The 18,648-nt window shown below is 41.9% G+C and overlaps 1 protein-coding gene across 4 annotated transcripts in view; it reads left to right on the plus strand.

Moving 5' to 3' along the window:
• The window catches only part of LOC113928830 (protein argonaute-4), a 37,512-nt gene extending 24,679 nt beyond the window's left edge, over positions 1–12,833 (plus strand). For 2 of the 4 annotated variants that reach the window (XM_027604977.2, XM_035727105.1), the window contains 4 exons: positions 4,909–4,998; positions 6,088–6,189; positions 6,459–6,658; positions 8,986–12,833. In XM_027604977.2, the coding sequence (XP_027460778.1) occupies positions 4,909–4,998; positions 6,088–6,189; positions 6,459–6,658; positions 8,986–9,094 (501 nt within the window). In that variant the 3' untranslated portion in view covers positions 9,095–12,833. Of the gene's footprint in view, positions 1–4,904; positions 4,999–6,087; positions 6,190–6,458; positions 6,659–8,985 lie in introns of those variants that run through there. The other 2 variants (XM_027604986.2, XR_003521979.2) reach the window with 2 other exon arrangements.
• Positions 12,834–18,648: the final 5,815 nt, after the last annotated feature.

Genomic DNA, 18,648 nt, shown 5'->3' on the forward strand with positions numbered 1-18,648 from the left:
AATATTTCTCTTGTGTGACAGAAGTGCTGGTTTCTGGAGTTTTTAAGGGGCTCAAAAACATGCCAAGATACACTATGATGATACAGGCAAACGCCAAAGGGATGGTTTATCTATTTGGACTTTATTATCATTTGCTACTTTTTGCTACCAGTGCCTAAGGCATGGCTCTAGGATATAAAGAAGAATTTCTCTTTCAAATGATTTTGTATCAGTGCATGTATCAGCGCAGGGGATTCTTGGTGTACACACTTTGACCGCTTATAATGTCACACTTACTAACCATGGGCGAGTTAGCTTCTCTAAGCCATAATGTTCTCATCTGTAAAATGTAAGAACAATACCTATCTCACAGGGGTGTTGTAAGGATAAAATTAATAAATGAATATTAATTTGGGGTATAATTCCCAGCATTTGATAAGAGGCATTTTGTATAATTGATTTACAATCTGTTATTTATGTATAAACTAGCTAAATTATAGGTATATAATATTGACTGACTTTGCTTCTATGATATTTTCTGTGATGTTATTTCATCTTTTGCAGGCCCTCCCTGATCCACCTCCAGAGAGACCAGTTCTTTCTGTTGCTTAATCTTATAATTTTGTGTATCACTCCCATTATTTTCTAGTACACCCTTAGTTTTTGTCTCTAATCCAAGGCTGAGCTGTTTTTTGTTTTGTTTTGTTTTCAGAATCATTGGAAGACTAAGGTTTTCCCTTTGGGCTCCAGTTCCACCAGTCAACTCAGATTCTGAGTTTTGTCTTCTGAATTGCCCAAACCCTGACTCAGTAGTACTTCTTAGACCTCCACTGATACAAATTCTCCAAACTCTTGCCCTTGCTCTGGTCACCGAACACCCTGCCACCCCCTCCTTAACTGCACTGTCACCTCTCCATCCCTCCATCAAATTGCTATCCATGTAGCTCTGGGAGCTGGATTAGCTTCCTAAAACCAGGCTATCTCATCATTTTGTTCTTTACTATCCCATGTCACTCCTAACCTTCCAGAGATTGATAATCCCAGTCCTTGGTCTGCCCTGCTCCCTTGACACTTACCAGCATCTCCAGTTCTCTAATCATGCCTCTTGCCAATCTCCAACTCTGGATCAGTCCACTTACCCATTTCCTTTGCTTCGACCCTTAGGCCAGTGGAGATTGCTGAGGAAGAAAGTCATTTGTTTAATGATGAATGATATTGCAGATTCATGATAGCAAATCTCAGCCAGCCTTTGACGCCGCAGTTTCTCCATTTATCCAGTTCCCCGTAGCATGTATTCCAAACCTTCACTTCTCAACTCCCCAGCCCACTCTGTGATGCCTTTATTGGCAGCACTTTACCTTGCCAGCAATAGAACAACCCTCTATTTCCCCAGAAAACAACATCTAGAGGGCATGAGTTTTCTCAGCTTCCTCTCCTCTAGTTTTTTTTTTTTTTTTAAGATTTATTTATCCATTTTAGTGTGAGAGAGAGAGTGCGAGCTGGGGGAGGGGCAGAGGGAGAGAGAGAAGCAGACTCCCCACTGAGTGTGGGGCTTGACACACGGGGGCTTGATCTCACAACCCTGAGATCATGCCCTGAGCCGAAATCAAGAGTTGGACGCTTAACCAACTGAGCCATCCAGGCACCCCTCTCTCCTCTACTTTCAAATGTACTGAAATGTGTTTTCTCCTCTCCTTCCTCGCACATCTCAGAGGCTAACCTCTCCACCTATGCTTTTGTTCTTAAAGGTACACTTCATTAATTACCCTTGGTTTTCAAAACTCCAGTTCCTTCTCCTCACCCTCTAAAGTTCCTCAGCTCTTCCTAGTAAGCTTCCTTTTACTCTGTTTCTCCCTCAGTCTACCTGCGACCTTATCTTTGTTTTCTTTTATGACCAAACTTTTAGAAGAAAAATGACTTGACTTTCCATCTGTACCTTCTCACATCAGACATCCATTCTCTGTAGTCTGACTTCAGTTTCAGTGATTCTCCTGAAGTTGTTTGCTCATTTCAAATCTAGTGCTGTCTTGTCAGGTTCTTACGCTGACCTCTTTGAGCAATAATACGACTTTCCAGATTCACTACCCTCCTCTATAATCAGATTTTCTTTGACTTCTCTTCCTCCTCTGACCATTAAATACTCATGTTTCCAGGCATTCCATACTTTTCTCTCCCTCTTCTCTTCTGAATTTCAACTCAACTCTCTTTAGTCTCACCCACTTTTCTGCGTTCACTGATCTGTTTATAGATTCCTAAATGTGTATTCCCAGCTGCAAACATTGCTGTGCAGTCCCTGATCTGCACCTCCAATTGTCCACCAGACATATTTACTCAGATGCTCTTTAGACATTGTATCAGTGAGATAGGTTAGGCCATGCTGTGGTAACAAAAAAACCCTCCAAAGTCTTAGGGGCTTATAAAGATGCAATTCTTGCTCATATTACACATTCACTCCACAGTGCTGCACTCTGCTGCAGCTGTGACCCTGGTGTCCTCCTTTTGGAACCAGGCTGACAGAGAACAATCTATCTGGAGCATCACCAGTCGTTACAGCAGAGGGAAAGAAAGACCTGCACAATCCAAATGTTGGCTCTTAAAGCTTCTGCCCAGAAGTTACATATTTCAGGCCACACTCTATCAGCCAAAGCAAGTTACATGGCCACTCCCGAGTTAATTGGGTGGGGATATATAATCCTCCCCCAGGGAGGGGCACAGGAATATTTGGCACTAGTGATACAATCTACCACAGGCATTTCAAGCAAAACACGTCTAAACCTTCTACTTATTGTTTTATCCCCATCCAAAGCCTATTCCTCCCCCAATGTTCCTTTTCTTCTGTGACTTGGCATCATTGTATATTAAGTCAGCAAGCTAGAAACTTCAGAGCTGTCTTTAAATTCTGCCCCCTGCTTGTCCCCCCATATCCAGTTGTTCAAATAGTCTGTGTTCTGCCCTGAACTCTCTTGTTTCAATTCTTCCTCTTGGGTGTTACCTCTGTCCTAGGCAGAGCCTCCTATATCACAGGAGACTCCTACTGGTCTCCGCATCAGCATTCGTTCTTCACAGATGCACCTTCTACCTGCTGTCAGGGCTAGGTTTAAAAAATACAGATCTCAGGGCACCTGGCTGGCTCAGTTGGTAGAGCATGTGACTCTTGATCTTGGGGTTGTGAGTTCAAGCCCCACATTGGGCTTAGAGCTTACTTAAAAAAAAAAAAAATCCATGTCTTACCTTGCCACTCCTTTATTCAGAAACCTTCACATATTCCCCATTGTCTACCAGATACTTCCCTTTGGTGTTCAGTGTTTTCCTAAGGTAGCCAAAACATTTCAGTTTCATCCTTCTACCGTGCCCTCATAACACTTTCCATTTCCCATATATATTGTGGATTTGGATTCCCGAGATGACCACATCTGTCCCCCTCTTTTTCCCCCCACTGTTCTTATTAAGGTATTATACAGATAACAGTAAAATTCACCCTTTTTAGTGTACTGTTCTGCACGTTGTGACAAATGCATATAGTTGTGTAACCACCATGTCTATGAAGACGTGAACAATCCATCCTGCACACAGATTATTCCGAGCCCTCTGCAGTCAACGCTTTTTCCCTCACCTACAGCCCCTAGCAACCACTGACAGGCATTCTGTCCTTACAGTTTTGTTTTTTTCCAGAATGACATATAAGTGGAATACCATAGCCTTTGGTCTGGCTTCTTTTACTTAGCATAATGCATTTGAGGTTCATCCAAGTTTATTGTGTATATCACCAGTTTATTCCTTTTTATTGCTTAGTTTCATCATATGGCTGAACCGCAATTAGTTCATCTATTCCTGACTTTAGGGGATATTTGGAGTGTTTCCGGTTTTCATCCCATCCCCCCTTTCAACTCCTGCTTATCCTGTAAAGGATGGCTCAACTATTTCTTCCCACCAGCTTTTTCCAGTGCCTTCCATAATGCTGTTATCACACTACATTGCAGTTCATTGTAAATGGTGTTCATGAAGGGCAGGAGTTCAGGTTCATTAGTTCTCTCTGTGCCTCTGTCATCAACATCTGCTGCAGAGCCTTCCTCATGGGTGCTAAAGTGGTAATTGTTGAAATGAACATGCCTGGATCTCTTTTTCCCCAGGGCATCATCTCCTTCCATTCTCATCTATAGATTCTAAGAGATTTGCTTTAAAAAAGATTCCATGCTGGGGCAACTGGCTGGCTCAGCCTGTGGAGCATGCGACTCTTGATTATCCGGGTTGTGAGTTTGAGCCCCACACTGGGTATAGAGATTACTTAAACATAAAATCAGAGCACCTGGAGGGCTCAGTTGGTTAAGCGTCCAACTCTTGATCTCAGCTCAGGTTTTTATCTCGGGGTTGTGAGTTCAAGCCCGCATTGGGCTCCACACTGGGCATGGAGCCTACTTTAAAATTAATTAATTAACTAATTAATTAAAATCTTTTTAAAAAGGATTCTATGGTCAAATAAGTTTGGGAAATAATATTTACTCCATCTCCTTCTTAAAGATTATACATCACTGAATAAAGGTTCTGAGAAGTCATACAATAGAAAAACTTTTTTTTTTTAAGGATTTTATTTATTCATTTGACAGAGAGAGACACAGCGAGAGAGGGAACACAGCAGGGGGATTGGGAGAAGGAGAAGCAGGCCTCCCGTGGAGCAGGGAGCCTGATGCGGGGCTCGATCCCAGGACTCTGGGATCACAACCCGAGCCAAAGGCAGATGCCTAACAACTGAACCACCCAGGCACCCCTAGAAAAACCTTTTTAACTTGGGTTCAACCCAGTGTTTCTCAAATCTGTTTGACCATAAAATACCTAAACACATCCTGTGGAACTAATATTCCTGAAGAACACACTTTGGGAAACGATGCCAGAACTATTATAACTCAGTTACATTTCCTCTTGTCCAGGTAGGTCCCCGAGTTCACATTTGAATTTGATGGAATGAGACTTTTCTGTACTCATAGATGTTCCTGTACGCATTGGTGCACAATTCAGCTGAAGGTAATAGTAGTTAGAATGGAGCCAAATAAGCTCCCATCAAATTCATGCCTCTATACGAAATAAAATTCCTCATGTGGAACACTGTTATACAGCACAAGAGGATGAAAACTGACCAAATAGCAAGGTTTAATTCCTTTCCTTGTAAATGCATTTCTGAAGTTCCCTTCTCTGCTTTCCTAGAAGGTTGATTTTAGAATTTTGGCTGCAAGTGAGCCTTACAATTTCTGATTTTTTTTTTAAAGATTTTATTTATTTGTCAGAGAGAGAGAGAGAATGAGCGAGGGGGAGCAGCAGGCAGAGGAAGAAGCAGGCTCCCTACTGAGCAGGGAACTGGATGTGGGACTCCATCCCAGGACCCTGAGATCATGACCTGAGCCAAAGGCAGGCACTTAACGGACTAAGCCACCCAGGCATCCCACAATTTCGGATTTTAAAAGTGTAAATGAACATCACCTAGTTTTATAGCTGATCAAATTGAGACCCAAAGATATTAAGCTTTGTTAAGGTATGTAGTTGCAAGACTAGGCTTAGAACTGAAACCCCAGGTTTCCTAATTCCCATTTCAGTGCACTCTTCCTGATGAGGCATGTGCTGGTGACTTCTTTTATTGATTCTGTAAAAGCATTAGTTTTGTTGAGCCTCGTGTACCAGTTCAAAGATTTCTTCATCTTAACTTTTACTGAAAGTTGTGTGTATCTTTTTACTCCAAGTAAGGAATAAAGTTGAATTTTTTTTCTCAGGAAGCTTATCCATTGTAAATGCCTTTTTCCCCCCTCTATGAACAATGCCAATATATCGTCTATAAATAGATGACAATAATGCAACCCAGGTAAAATAATTCTTTGTCTGGATTCCCCTAGAGAAACCACGGAGTATATTTGTTTGAGAAAATACTTAAGGACAAAGTGGTTGGGCTAAGAAATGTTACAGAAAATTCAACATGTTGAATTAAACTGATTTTCAAAATTTCACTTAAGAACAGTTGGCTAACTTGTTACCAATTAACACATAAGAGGAAAATAACGGCCTGAGCTCAGTTGGGCATTTTGATGACTAATTATACTCCCCCTGCACCCTTTTTTTTGGTAGGTGGGGAAAAGTGGCAATGTACCAGCAGGTACTACAGTGGATAGCACCATCACACATCCATCCGAGTTTGACTTTTACCTCTGTAGTCATGCAGGAATTCAGGTAATTTGGAAACTGGTTCAGATCTTTGACTCGATAGGGAGATGTTTGCAAATTCAGCAACTGGCTTGACTAGACTTGTTATTCAACACTGTGCATTACTTTGTTAATTTAGTGCTTGTATTCTAGAACTGTTATCTTTTGGTCTGGATATCTGCTTGTAGGTGCACTAGGCAGGAATACTTCTGAATTTAAGGAGTGGATTTCAATTCTCTGCTCTCACATAGTCAACCCATGTCAGAAACATACTAATCATAAAAGTCTCTCTGCAGGGAACCAGCCGTCCTTCACATTACCAGGTCTTGTGGGATGACAACTGCTTCACCGCCGATGAGCTCCAGCTCCTAACTTACCAGCTATGTCACACATATGTGCGGTGCACGCGCTCAGTCTCCATTCCAGCCCCTGCATATTATGCCCGGCTTGTAGCTTTCAGGGCAAGGTATCATCTGGTGGATAAAGATCATGACAGGCAAGTTTCTCAGGCACAGTGAAATCTCTTTTTGTCTGAATTAGCAACATGTTAAAAAAAAATGAGCGACTACAGAAAACTTTTTAGAAGAGCTAAACTTCCTTTTAGGGTTTAAATTTCAAGAAGCGAATAAAATTGAATGTGCCTTTGAGAGCTTATAATTTGACTTTGGGTCCAAGAAGTGCTCAGGCTTGCTCATACTTGCATGGTGTGTCTATAGTCTGCCCAAGGAAAAAAGTCTAATTTGGAGCTGCCTGTGGTTTTCCCATAGAGCCAAATGCATTCAGTTCTGCTCAGGAGTCCTGAGCATCCTCAAAGGTGGCCCACACAGTGCCCTGGCTCCAGTCTGAGCAGTCACGGGCCTGTGGATTCCACTTGATGCAAGGGGAAGTCCTGCACAGCTCACTTCATTTTCAGTACAATTTGGAAGAATGCATCAGAGTGAATCTGGGGCATGTGTGTGGGAGAGGAGAGGTGCCAGACCATTTTCACCCCCAAATAGGGATCTCAGAAGCATCATACATTTTGACCTGTTACTGAGCATGATTAAATAGCCAAACGAGCTCTCTGCATTAATTTTCTTTTCCAAATGACCATCTGTGAAGTGTAGCAGTTTCTGGGCTCTTCCCCAAGTCTGAATTCAGCTGCTAAATAGTAGACATTCCATTGCAAGTCTATTTCTGTAAGGGTTGAAAATACGCTATTATGGAAAATGCCCAGCTGTGGCTTTATACCTTCCATCCTGTAATATACATTCATTCATTCGACACATTTATTAGGTATTGACTGTGTGCCCAGCACTGTGCTAGGTACTAAAAATACTAAGATGAGGAAGACCTGTTTCCTGGGATTTTCTGTTTCAGTATGGCAGACAATAGAGGCAAACAGAGCACTGACAATTAGCCCAAGGCAGTATATGTGAAGGTGCAGTGGGACTTCAGAAGAAAGGTTGTTAGAGAAGAGTTCATTGCTGGATGGGTGGGATTTGGCTCTAGAAAGAAGAAAAAAAGGATTTTCCAGGCAGAGGGGAACAATGGACATAAAGAAAAAGCAAGTGACATGTTGAGGCAATACCAAGTTTTCTTTGGCTGAAGTGTATGAAAGGGGAAAACAGGCATGAAGCTGGAAAAGTATGTTAGAGGAGGTTTTCTTTGTTAAATGTAAAAGGCTACTTTGGGGATAAAATAGACAGCCCTTCACCGTTAGTTGGGTGTGAGTGGGAGAGAAGAAGATGAAGTAAAAGATGACTAAGATCGTGAACTTGGATGGTAAGGGCAATAATAATTTAAGTAGTAAAATAATTAGGTAGCAAAAGTAATCATTTAAGTCAGAAGAGGGATGGTGATTTACAGTTTACCAAGCCCTTTATATCCTATGGTACCCTTAAGAGGTACGTTCAGAAGTTGTTACTGTTGGGGAGCCTGAGTGGCTCAGTTGGTTAAGCGACTGCCTTCGGCTCAGGTCATGATCCTGGAGTCCCGGGATCGAGTCCCGCATCGGGCTCCCTGCTCAGCAGGGAGTCTGCTTCTCCCTCTGACCCTCCCCCTCTCATGCTCTCTCTATCTCATTCTCTCTCTCAAATAAATAAAAAAAAAAAAAAAGAAGAAGTTGTTACTGTTACCGTAAAAGACCAAAGTTTGAAGGAGTTGTTACTTCTTCAGGGTTATGTAGCTAGTGAGGAGAAGATGAGAAGAGACTCCTGGCACAGTAACATTTGCATGGCAACATAGTATGCTCCAGCATTATATGGGGCCCAGGAATTCATTCAGCAAATGGTTATTGAGACTGTACTATGTGCTGGGCACCAGGGGTTCAGGGGTGAGTAAGGTAGACAAAGTCACTGCTTTCTTGGAGTTTACATTTCCTGGGGGGAAGGTATAACTATCCAATGAATAATTTAAATTCAGTTGTGTTTAGTACCATGAAAGAAAAGTAGAGGATTCTGTGAAAGTATGTTTCAGGTGGCTCTGACCTGAACTTTGGAAGCAGAAGATTTCTTTGGGGGAAATGACATTTGACTGAAGCCTAAAGGCCAAATAAGCAGTAACCAGACAAAACAGGCAGTGGAAATCCTAACGTAAGCACTGTTAAGGGTTTGGGTCTTTGGAGACATTATTCTATTTAATTATTGCAACAGCCCATTCAATAAATTGTATGCATTTTTCCGTTGAGTGAACTCATGTTTAGAGAGACACAACAAATTATTTAAGGAACCACAGCTTGAGCCTAAGATCTTCTTGAATCCAGTAGTATTTGTGCTATTTGAAACATGTGAAGTTTGAAGTGGTATTTGTTACACCTGGTTTTTTGCATTATTGTCTTTACAGCGCGGAAGGCAGTCATGTGTCAGGACAGAGCAATGGCCGGGATCCTCAGGCCTTGGCCAAGGCTGTGCAGATCCACCATGATACGCAGCACACGATGTATTTTGCCTGAGAGTCTCAGAAAAAGAACTCAACCAATTTGGCACCCCATGCAGCCTCAAAATGTTTCAAATGCCTACCGCCTCTAGAGAGAGCCAAGTTGACTTCAGGTGGTCTTCTACCAGCAACTCGGAATAGTAGCACTGAATCTATACTTCACAGCACTGTCTGATGCATCAACAAAATTGAGCCATTTTTTAAAAGTAATAGATACTCATAGATTGTCTTTTCTGATGCACTGGACTGAATTTTTACCTCATCATGCAAAGGCTGATCAGCCTGAACTTCCTTAAGGACTTTACAAGAAAGGTTTCTATGGAATATTTTGCTAGCTGTGGTGTTCACCGCATCCCTCTAGTCTTATAAGAGAAGATTATTCCTTGTTTTCTGTACTCATTGAGTGGGGTGTATGCATAAGTGGGAGAGAAAAACCAAACAATCTACTTCAGTTCAGCGTAACTTTTTAATTGTGTGGGTCCATAGACTTTTTAATGGAGATTTCTGACTTTGCCACTGTAAATGCCTTTAACGAGCATTAATTTTTGAAAGTTTTACAGAGTTTTATTAGTTTTCCTACTTTATCTTCTTGATCTCTACAGACTTGTGCTGGTGCAAGTACAGGCTGCCAGGCAGTTGCTCTATATTTGGCTGCAAATTCAGACCGGCAGTTCTCTTATTTGCTTGACTTTTGTGAATGTGTAGCACAAACAGATATAATGCATGTCATGGTGACAGATAACACTGCCAAGGTAAAAGTACTCATGTTTCCCCCTCTTTGAAAAAAAAATTAGCTTTTAGTATTTTTCAAAGTTTTCAAAAGTGCCCATTTTATGCTGCTCTGTGGTTTCTTAGATCTAAATGATTTTTAAACGTTTCTCATAGAAAATTAACTTTGGCAATAAGCATTTTTTTAAGGTCCCTTCACTTCCTCCCCCAACAATGTAGTTTTCTAGATGAGATTTCAGTATGATTTTATCAGCTGTTTCTTAAAGATCATAATCTGGCAATTTCTGAAACTGGTCAGAAAAGACATATATTTCCATGACTTTAAAGAATTATTTTTATCTGTTTTATAGTCACAGTTGGTGTCCTGTCACTATGTTTTAAAATAAGGTAGAACCACGATGCTTCCTTATCGGATAGGCTTTGCCAATCCTTAAGGTACATTGAGCGATGCTGCGACCTGCACAAATGTACCAGCATTTAAAACTTTTTTTCCCGGGAATCAAGGTTACTCACACAGTCATGTGCAGTGCAGATTTTTTTTGCTTCTCTTTCAACCTGAAATGTACTTGGTGGGGTTTCCTTCCTTTCACTAAACTACAACTGCATAGAAAAGGTTGATCTTTCTTAATAGATTCTAGATCCCGCTCGCAAGGAGATGGGTTCCTTTCTTGTCCAAACAAAGGGAGCTGATCTAAAGCAAGCATCAGTGAAAATGTAGGGAAAAAATGTATTTTGTATTTAGTGTAGATAACACTTTGTGAATGGACAACAGTTACATAGAGTCTTGGTAGTTCCAGCCAGTGTTTCCCAGCCCAGATTTTACTGACTTGTGATTCTCTATCCTGGAACCTCAGAAGTGAGAGCTGGAGAAGGGGATAAAAGCCCCAGAGCCACAGTCTGTATGGCTGAGGAAGGTGCTGGTGGAAGAGACAGACACAATGTGGGAAAACGATTTTGCCCCTTCTGTCTGGAAACTGCTGGTGGGGAAACACTGGATCTGATGGTGAAGGGTGTTTGCTTGAACTCATTAGCCGGTCCAAATCTCTTAAACTAGCCTTCTCAAAATCCCAGCAATACAAAGCACTGTTTTTCTTCAGTCTTTTAAAGAAGCTTGCAAATACATTGAAGTTTACATTTCCATGTGCTGTTGATCAGCAGCACCACCCATGTTTGCTGAGACTGGTCTCTGAGAGTTCTATAATGTATATTGAGTCCTGTAGCTCATTAAGACGACTGCAGACATCCTTATTCTCCACATATAGTGGGATGAAAGCAAGCTCTGTAATTGAGGCACAACACAGGCAGGAGTGAAGAGATGGCAGATGTTAATTTCTTACGATTTTCCTTTTCTGCAAATACCTCACTTGGATACTACAAATCAGGACATGTTGGTGAGCCAGAGCTGCTGCTTTTATTCACACTTGTTCAGGGAGAGCTCAGAAAATACCCTTCAGCATGGCCACCCTGGACCCAAGAGGAGGAAACAACAGGAGCTTCTTTAGGAGAAGGAGGACTGATTGGCGTCCAGGCTGTGAAGAACTCTTGGTGGTTGGCTGGCTGGCCGGCAGGCTCAACGCCTGCACTTGAGTGCCTGGGGCTTGCTTGTTCACGCACAGAAGTTCACTTCTCATCATCTCCTGGCATGGATGGAGCAGGGAGCAAGGCGGAGTGCCAGGCAGCCCTGATTTGCTTGCCGGCAGTTGGGCTATATGCTTGACCTTGAACTATACAGTTTGTACAACCTCAGTCAGTCCACTGGGGCAAATCAGCGTGGTGGTGGAGGAAAAGCCGGGAGGCCTATTTTTTATAGGAAACAGTACCTTTAAGGGGGCAAATGCTCTCGTTTTGGATGAAAGGAAAGAAATATGGAAGAACTAGGATTATTGGGGGGAAAAAAAAGCCTGCTGAGGGGATGAATCTTGAAGAGGTAATCACTACAGAATCAGAGTTGCAGCAATACTATTGCAAGCAAGTCTGAATGCATAATTTCAATTTGGCTTGATGATTTGAATACCATAACCCCTTGGGACTGACTGAATCATTATGCATGTGTCAATCAATGGGAGGTGTGCATTCTCTAGAAGTAGATTTAGGCTGTTTGGTTTTTTTTGTTGTTGTTTTTTTAATGCAGCCTGTTTAGGCACTGTCATGTGGTGTGAAAGATTGAAATGTAGCAGTGCTAAAGAGTAACAATTAGGGGATGGGAAGCAGGGGCATTGGGAGAGTGGTGAAGATCCAAATGTTGAACCAATTATGTTTTCTTATTGTCGTTAGCTGTTGAACCCTGAGTGGTTTCTAAAGTGAACTAGCTGGCTTAGTGCAGCTAGAGTCTGGGCAGGTAGAACATATTCATTCTTACTATAAATTTTATTTGCTGCTTCCAAAGGTGATGATTTACAGGTTCTATATGGTCTGTACTTTAGGATCTGGTGCCCAGCCTATGTCAGAGCTTCTCTACCTGGCTCAGCTAACTACCCTTCCTGTGGGAAAAGGCAACCCACTGCTTAAGAAGGCTCACCCGCTCCGCCCTGCCCTAGCAACCCTTTGTGGATGTGCTGTAAGATTTTCTTGCTCAATAGCAAGGTGGGAGCTCTGCTTTCATTTTAAGAAAGTGGAGGCTGAGGGCGTTGCATCAATACTGCTTGAACTCCAGGGATTTTTCCTTATCGAATTAAAGGGAAGATCTTGTTACTGATTAACCATTTTCTTATCCCTTGCTATTGACATTCATGCTCTTTCTATGTCTAGTGGCTGAAAATGTTTGCATTTGTTCATTTGACTAATGGTGTAAGTTTGGTTTCTATATTGTTAGACCTGTAATGTTTTAAAAAAATGTATTTTATTAACTTTGGACTGGATGTATGTCTCTAGCAATACGAGGTACTTTCTAAACTATTAAAGGAGAGGTGGTATCCCCATGTTGAGATATGATGGTTGTTTAAATTTTGCGATTTTTTTTTTGGCCTGCAGGGATATTTTGTGTTCTTGTGTCCAAAAGAGAATAAATTGGCATTCTTGTGCCAAAAGTTGTTTTTCTTGTCAATTGTCTGATACATATGGAGTATACTGTAATGGTAACATGCATGGTTGCTTTTAAAAAAAGTTTCCTCGATTTTAAGAAATTTGAGAAAAAACAGAGGGGAAACTTTGTGTTTTTAACTCCTGGGTCTCCTTATCTTTAGAAATTGATATTTGAGAATTTTGGAAGAGCTTCTCAGCAAAATTTCATATATGAAAACTTTTACAAGATTCATCAGTGTTCTGGGTATAGCTCTTAATGGGAAGATCTATTTAAGTGACGTTTTGAGAAAAATCTGCAGTCACCAGAGGGCAGTATGGCCCACATACTTTAAGACTGACTTCTCCAGAGGAGGAGCTCCCTAAATTCACCCAACCTGGGGCTATCCAGTCTCAAGTCTTTAAAAAAGTCTCACCACATCAGGGTGAGTCACGGCAGAAATAATGCAGAGATTTACACGATATAGCACTTATCCTCAGGGAATTGATGGTTTACCAGAGAAGCACGTTCTGCATACAACTAACTTTACTACAGGTAGTTGTTTTTTCCGTCAGTACAATATCCCCCTCTCTGTTTATCCATTGTCAAACATTTATCACAAACCCAGTACATACCAAGCTCTGCCTAGGTGCTGGGAACATAGAAGAGTAAAATCTTTTTTTTTTTTTTACTTTGTTTATCTGACAGAGAGAGACACAGAGAGGGAACACGAGCAGGGGGAGTGGGAGAGGGAGGAGCAGGCTTCCCGCGGAGCAGGGAGCCCGATGCTGGGCCCGATCCCAAGACCCTGGGATGATGACCTGAACCAAAGGCAGACACTTAACCAACTGAGCCACCCAGGCGTCCCAGAAGAATAAAATCTTAATCCTTCAAAGAGTTCATTCGAATATGGCATGGGGCAGGGAGGCAGTGAGATTAACATTACCTGAGTGCCTAGTATAACCAGTGAATTTATATTGACGTTTTTAATCCCAGCGACAGTCCTCTGAGGTTGATAATGGATCCCCTTTTTAAAGATGAGGAGCCCATTTCAAAGAGGTTAAATAACACGGTTTCTGGAGGGCATAGCTGGAATTGAACCCAGGCCTGTCTAATTATTACCCCTGTGGTTGAGCACAAAATGATGGGAACGTAGAAAGGGAAACAACTTCAGTTTTGGGGAGTCAGGAAGGATTTTACAGTGGTGGTGAATTTGGGGCTAGGTGAGCAGGAGTTTGCCGGGTGGACAAGGAGAAGATAAGGGGTTGCTAAACACACTATTCCTTTACAGTAGATTGTGGTAACTACAAGTTTTGTCTATCCAAATGCTTTTCCCTTCTTCCTCCTTTGGGTGATTGAATATCTCTTACAGGAGTCTCATTTTTTCTGTGTGTTTCAGGTGAGTCTAAATGACCTTCCCGCCTTGTCCCCCACCATGTGTGTCATGTTCATGTCCATCTTGAATCAGTCACTGGGGGATGTGCACCAGCTAGGAATGACTCATGTGTCCATGCCTGTGAGTGAGTGTGTGTGTGTGTGTGTGTGTGTGTGTGTGTGTGTGTGTGTGTTAGGGGATATGGCCAGCAAGTAAGGGAGGCACAGACTGATCAGTACCGTTGCAATCCATATCCCTCTCTCTTTCTCCATCTCTTGGATCCAATTTCCTCTATGTTGACTTTATTCTCCAGCGGCTAGTGGCAAATATTTAAGGAGAAAAGTGACAAAGGCAGATGAGGAAAGTAGCAACTATATTACAAGTTGACTGGAGAAGAAAATAAATTAGTTTAACAAACATTTCTGGAGCTCCTATTATGCAGTAGGAACCATAGAGACGAAAGACGCAAGTCCTGGCTATGGAAAGGTTCATTTGTAAACTTGGGGCCACACATATAACAAGGTAGCTTTGAGAGTTAAGTGCCATGCAAAATATACACATGGAACCATGGGATCACTTGGAGAGTTTCCTAACCCAGCTGGGGGATAAAGGAAGGCTTCTTGGAGGAAGTGATGACTGAAGCTGACCCATAAAGAATAAATACAAGTTTTTTTTTAAAGATTTTTTATTTAGCGGGCACCTGGGTGGCTCAGTTGGTTAAGCGACTGCCTTCGGCTCAGGTCATGATCCTGGAGTCCCGGGATCGAGTCCTGCATCGGGCTCCCTGCTCAGCAGGGAGTCTGCTTCTCCCTCTGACCCTCTTCACTCTCGTGCTCTCTGTCTCTCATTCTCTCTCTCTCTCAAATAAATAAATAAAATCTTTTAAAAAAATTTTTTTATTTATTTTTTAACAGAGAGACAGCGAGAGAGGGAACACAAGCAGGGAGCGTGGGAGAGGGAGAAGCAGGCTCCCTGCTGAGCAGGGAGCCCGACGCGGGACTCGATCCCAGGACCCTGGGATCATGACCTGAGCCGAAGGCAGACGCTTAACGACTGAGCCACCCAGGTGCCCCTAAATACAAGTTTTATAAATGAACAAGGTGAAAGGCATTCTAAAAATTCTTGTCATGGGCAAAGTCACAAGAGAAAAGAGATCATGACTTATTTGGATGAGTTACAAGTGATTTTAGTACTCTTAGACTATAAAGGGTGAGGGAGGAAGAGGGGATGATAGGTTGGATGATGGAGGCAAGCACTAGTTTTGGACAGAACAGGCCTTGAATGGCATGCTAAGGAGGGGCGGGTAGTCTATCCACAGGTGCAGGGCTATAGCTCAGTCTGATTTGTGTCCGCTATGCCAGCAGTAGTGCTGCGAGTAGGTTGAAGCTGAAGTTTTGCTGAAGGGAATTTAGAATTTTATTGTAATAGCCCAAGCAATAGATGATGAGACTTGTACTTGAGCAGTGATAGTGCAGTTGGAGAGGAGGAATGAACACAAGAGATATTCAGAAAGTAGAAAAAGTAGAACTTGTTGAAAGTGGACATAGAGAGGGGTGCCTGGGTGGCTCAGTCGTTAAGCGGCTGCCTTCAGCTCAGGTCATGATCCCAGGGTCCTGGGATCGAGCCCCGCATCGGGCTCCCTGCTTGGCGGGAAGCCTGCTTCTCCCTCTCCCACTCCCCCTGCTTGTGTTCCTGCTCTCGCTGTCTCTGTCTCTGTCAAATAAATAAATAAAATCTTAAAAAAAAAAAAGTGGACATAGAGAGTGAGAGGAAGAAGGCAGATTCCTTAGGACTCTCAGGGTTTCTGGCTGGCATAGCCCGATAGATAATAATGCCACTGAGAGAATGAACACAGAAGAAGAAGGAAATTTGTGATTTTTGGGAAGGAGGAAGGTGGTAAGTTCAGTTTGGGACAAACTGGATTTGAAAGCAGTGCATGCAGACTGGAGGAAGAGTTTGGGAGCCATCAGTATATAGGTGGTGATGAAAACCATTCATACATGTGTTCAGGGAGATTATTCAGGGCAAGAAGAAACGAGAAATATGGATTCCCAGGAAAGACAAATATTTAAAGGGGAGACACAGGAAGAAGCACATCCGAAGGAGAATAAGAAATGCACAAAGAAATAAAAGAACCAGTTGTCCTAGAAATCAAAGGGAAAGAGCATTTCACTGAATACACATAGGATAGGGAGTTGCTGTGTGACACTAGACAAGTTACTTAACTTCTTCTAACCTTAGTTTTCTCATTCATAAAGTAGAAAGTAGAAGTACTTTCATCCTGGGGTTTTAAGTATTAAATGAGATAATATATGTAAAATCTTGGAAGCAGTTAGGTGTAAGCTACAAAGAAGGAAATAATCAACTATCCAATATCACATTGCAAGACAAAATCTGAAAAGTGTCGTTTGGAATTTGTAGCATGGAGGTCATGGGTGACCCTGGTGGGTCACCTGGTGGGAGCACATCTGAGGGTGGAGGAAAGAGAAGCCCAAGCGCAGAGATCTGAAGAATCTATAGCATATACCTTCTAGCTAGCGGATTGGATGTATGGGGGGAAATGAATTCTGATGTTGCCTGCAGTGAGAAGTATGTTCATTTTTCAGAATAGGAGAGATTTGAGCACATTTACACACCAGGCAAAGAGTCAGTGGAGAGGGAAAAATTGGCAATATTGGAAAGAGAAAAGAGGCATGTTGGAGGGAGAACTGGAAGGAAGTAGGAGGGAATGAGATCCAACGTACAAGAAGGAAAAACTGGGAGAGGGAGGAAGCCATACTGTATAGTCTTCTGTAACTTTTTGGAGTATAATATAGTAAAGTACCCAGGTCTTAAGGGCATGTAGCTCAAATTTTCACAAAGCAAACACATTCATGTAACTCTGACCCATATTTAAAAACACAAGTTTGCCCCAGAAGCCCCTGAAGACCCCTTCGGACTAGGAAGGGGTCTTCTGAACCCACTCTCCCCAAAGATAATCACTATCTTGACTTAGATAGTTCTGCTTGTTTTGGAGTTCATATAAATGGGATCATTCAGAATGTACTCTTTTGTTTCTGGCTTCTTTTGCTCAGTTATGTGTCTATGATATCTGTCCGTGTCCTTGCACATAATAGAAATGTGTTCAATTTTAATGCTGTATAATACTCCATTGTATGAATATACCACCATCCATTAGCCAGGTTGTAGACAGTTGGGTTGCTTCTCCTTTTTGGTTATTGTGAATAATGTTGCTATGAACATGGATGTACAAATATCTCTTTGAGACCCTGCTTTCAATTATTTTAGGTATATACCCAGAAGTGAAGTTGCTGAATCAGATGGTAATTCTGTGTGTAATTTTTTGAGGAACTACCATACTGTTTCCCACAGCACATGGACCATTTTACATTCCCACCAGCAGTGCACAAGTGTCCCAATCTCTCTACCTTGTTTCTCTATTTCTCACTCCAACTTCTCCGTTTCATCCTTACTGGGGACACTTGTTAGTTTCTCTTTTTGTTTTCTTTGTTTTTTAAATAACAGCTATCCTAATGAGTATGAAATAGCATCTCATTGTGGTTTTGACTTGTATTTCCCTGAATGATTAGTGATTGTCGAGCATCCTCTCACGTGCTTTGTATATCTTCTTTGGATAAATGTCTATTCTAGTCCTTTGCCCATTTTTGAATTGTGCCATTTAATTTTTTTTTAAAGATTTTATTTATTTATTTGACAGAGAGAGACACAGCGAAAGAGGGAACACAAGCAGGGGGAGTGGGAGAGGAAGAAGCAGACTTCCCGCAGAACAGGGAACCTGATGCAGGGCTCCATCCCAGGACCCTGGGATCATGACCTGAGCCGAAGGCAGACGCTTAATGACTGAGCCACCCAGGCGCCCCTGTGCCATTTAATTTTTGAAGGACAACTTTGATCGGTAATATATAGTTTGATGAGTTTTTTCTTTCAGTTGTGTAGATGTTATTCTATTGTCTTCTAGCTTCCATTGTTCTTTTGGGAATTCAGCTATAAAAGCTGTGATGGTTAATTTTATGTGTCAATTTGACTGGACTAGAGGATGCTGAGATAGCTGGTAAAACATTATTTCATGGTGTGTCTTAAGGGTGTTTCTGAAAGAGTCAGCATTTGAATCAGTAGAATGAATAAAGAAATCTGTACTCATCAATGTGGGCAGGCATCATCCAATATATTCAGGATCCAAACAGAACACAAAGGCAAAGAACAGCAAATTTCCTCTCTTTCTTCTTGAGCTAAGACATTTTTGGACATAGGAGTTCATGATTCTGGGGACTTAACACCAGTGGCCTCTGGTTCTCAAGGCTTTAAGCTCAGACTGGTTCTTCAGCTTGCACAGGGCACATTGTAGGACTTTTGGTCCTCCATAACTGTATGAGCCCTATATTCTTATTATATATATAATTCCTATAATATATATAGTTCCTGTTATACATATAATGCCTGTATTTAT

The sequence above is a fragment of the Zalophus californianus genome, chromosome 4 (assembly GCF_009762305.2).
Source record: "Zalophus californianus isolate mZalCal1 chromosome 4, mZalCal1.pri.v2, whole genome shotgun sequence".
Classification (NCBI taxonomy): domain Eukaryota; kingdom Metazoa; phylum Chordata; class Mammalia; order Carnivora; family Otariidae; genus Zalophus; species Zalophus californianus.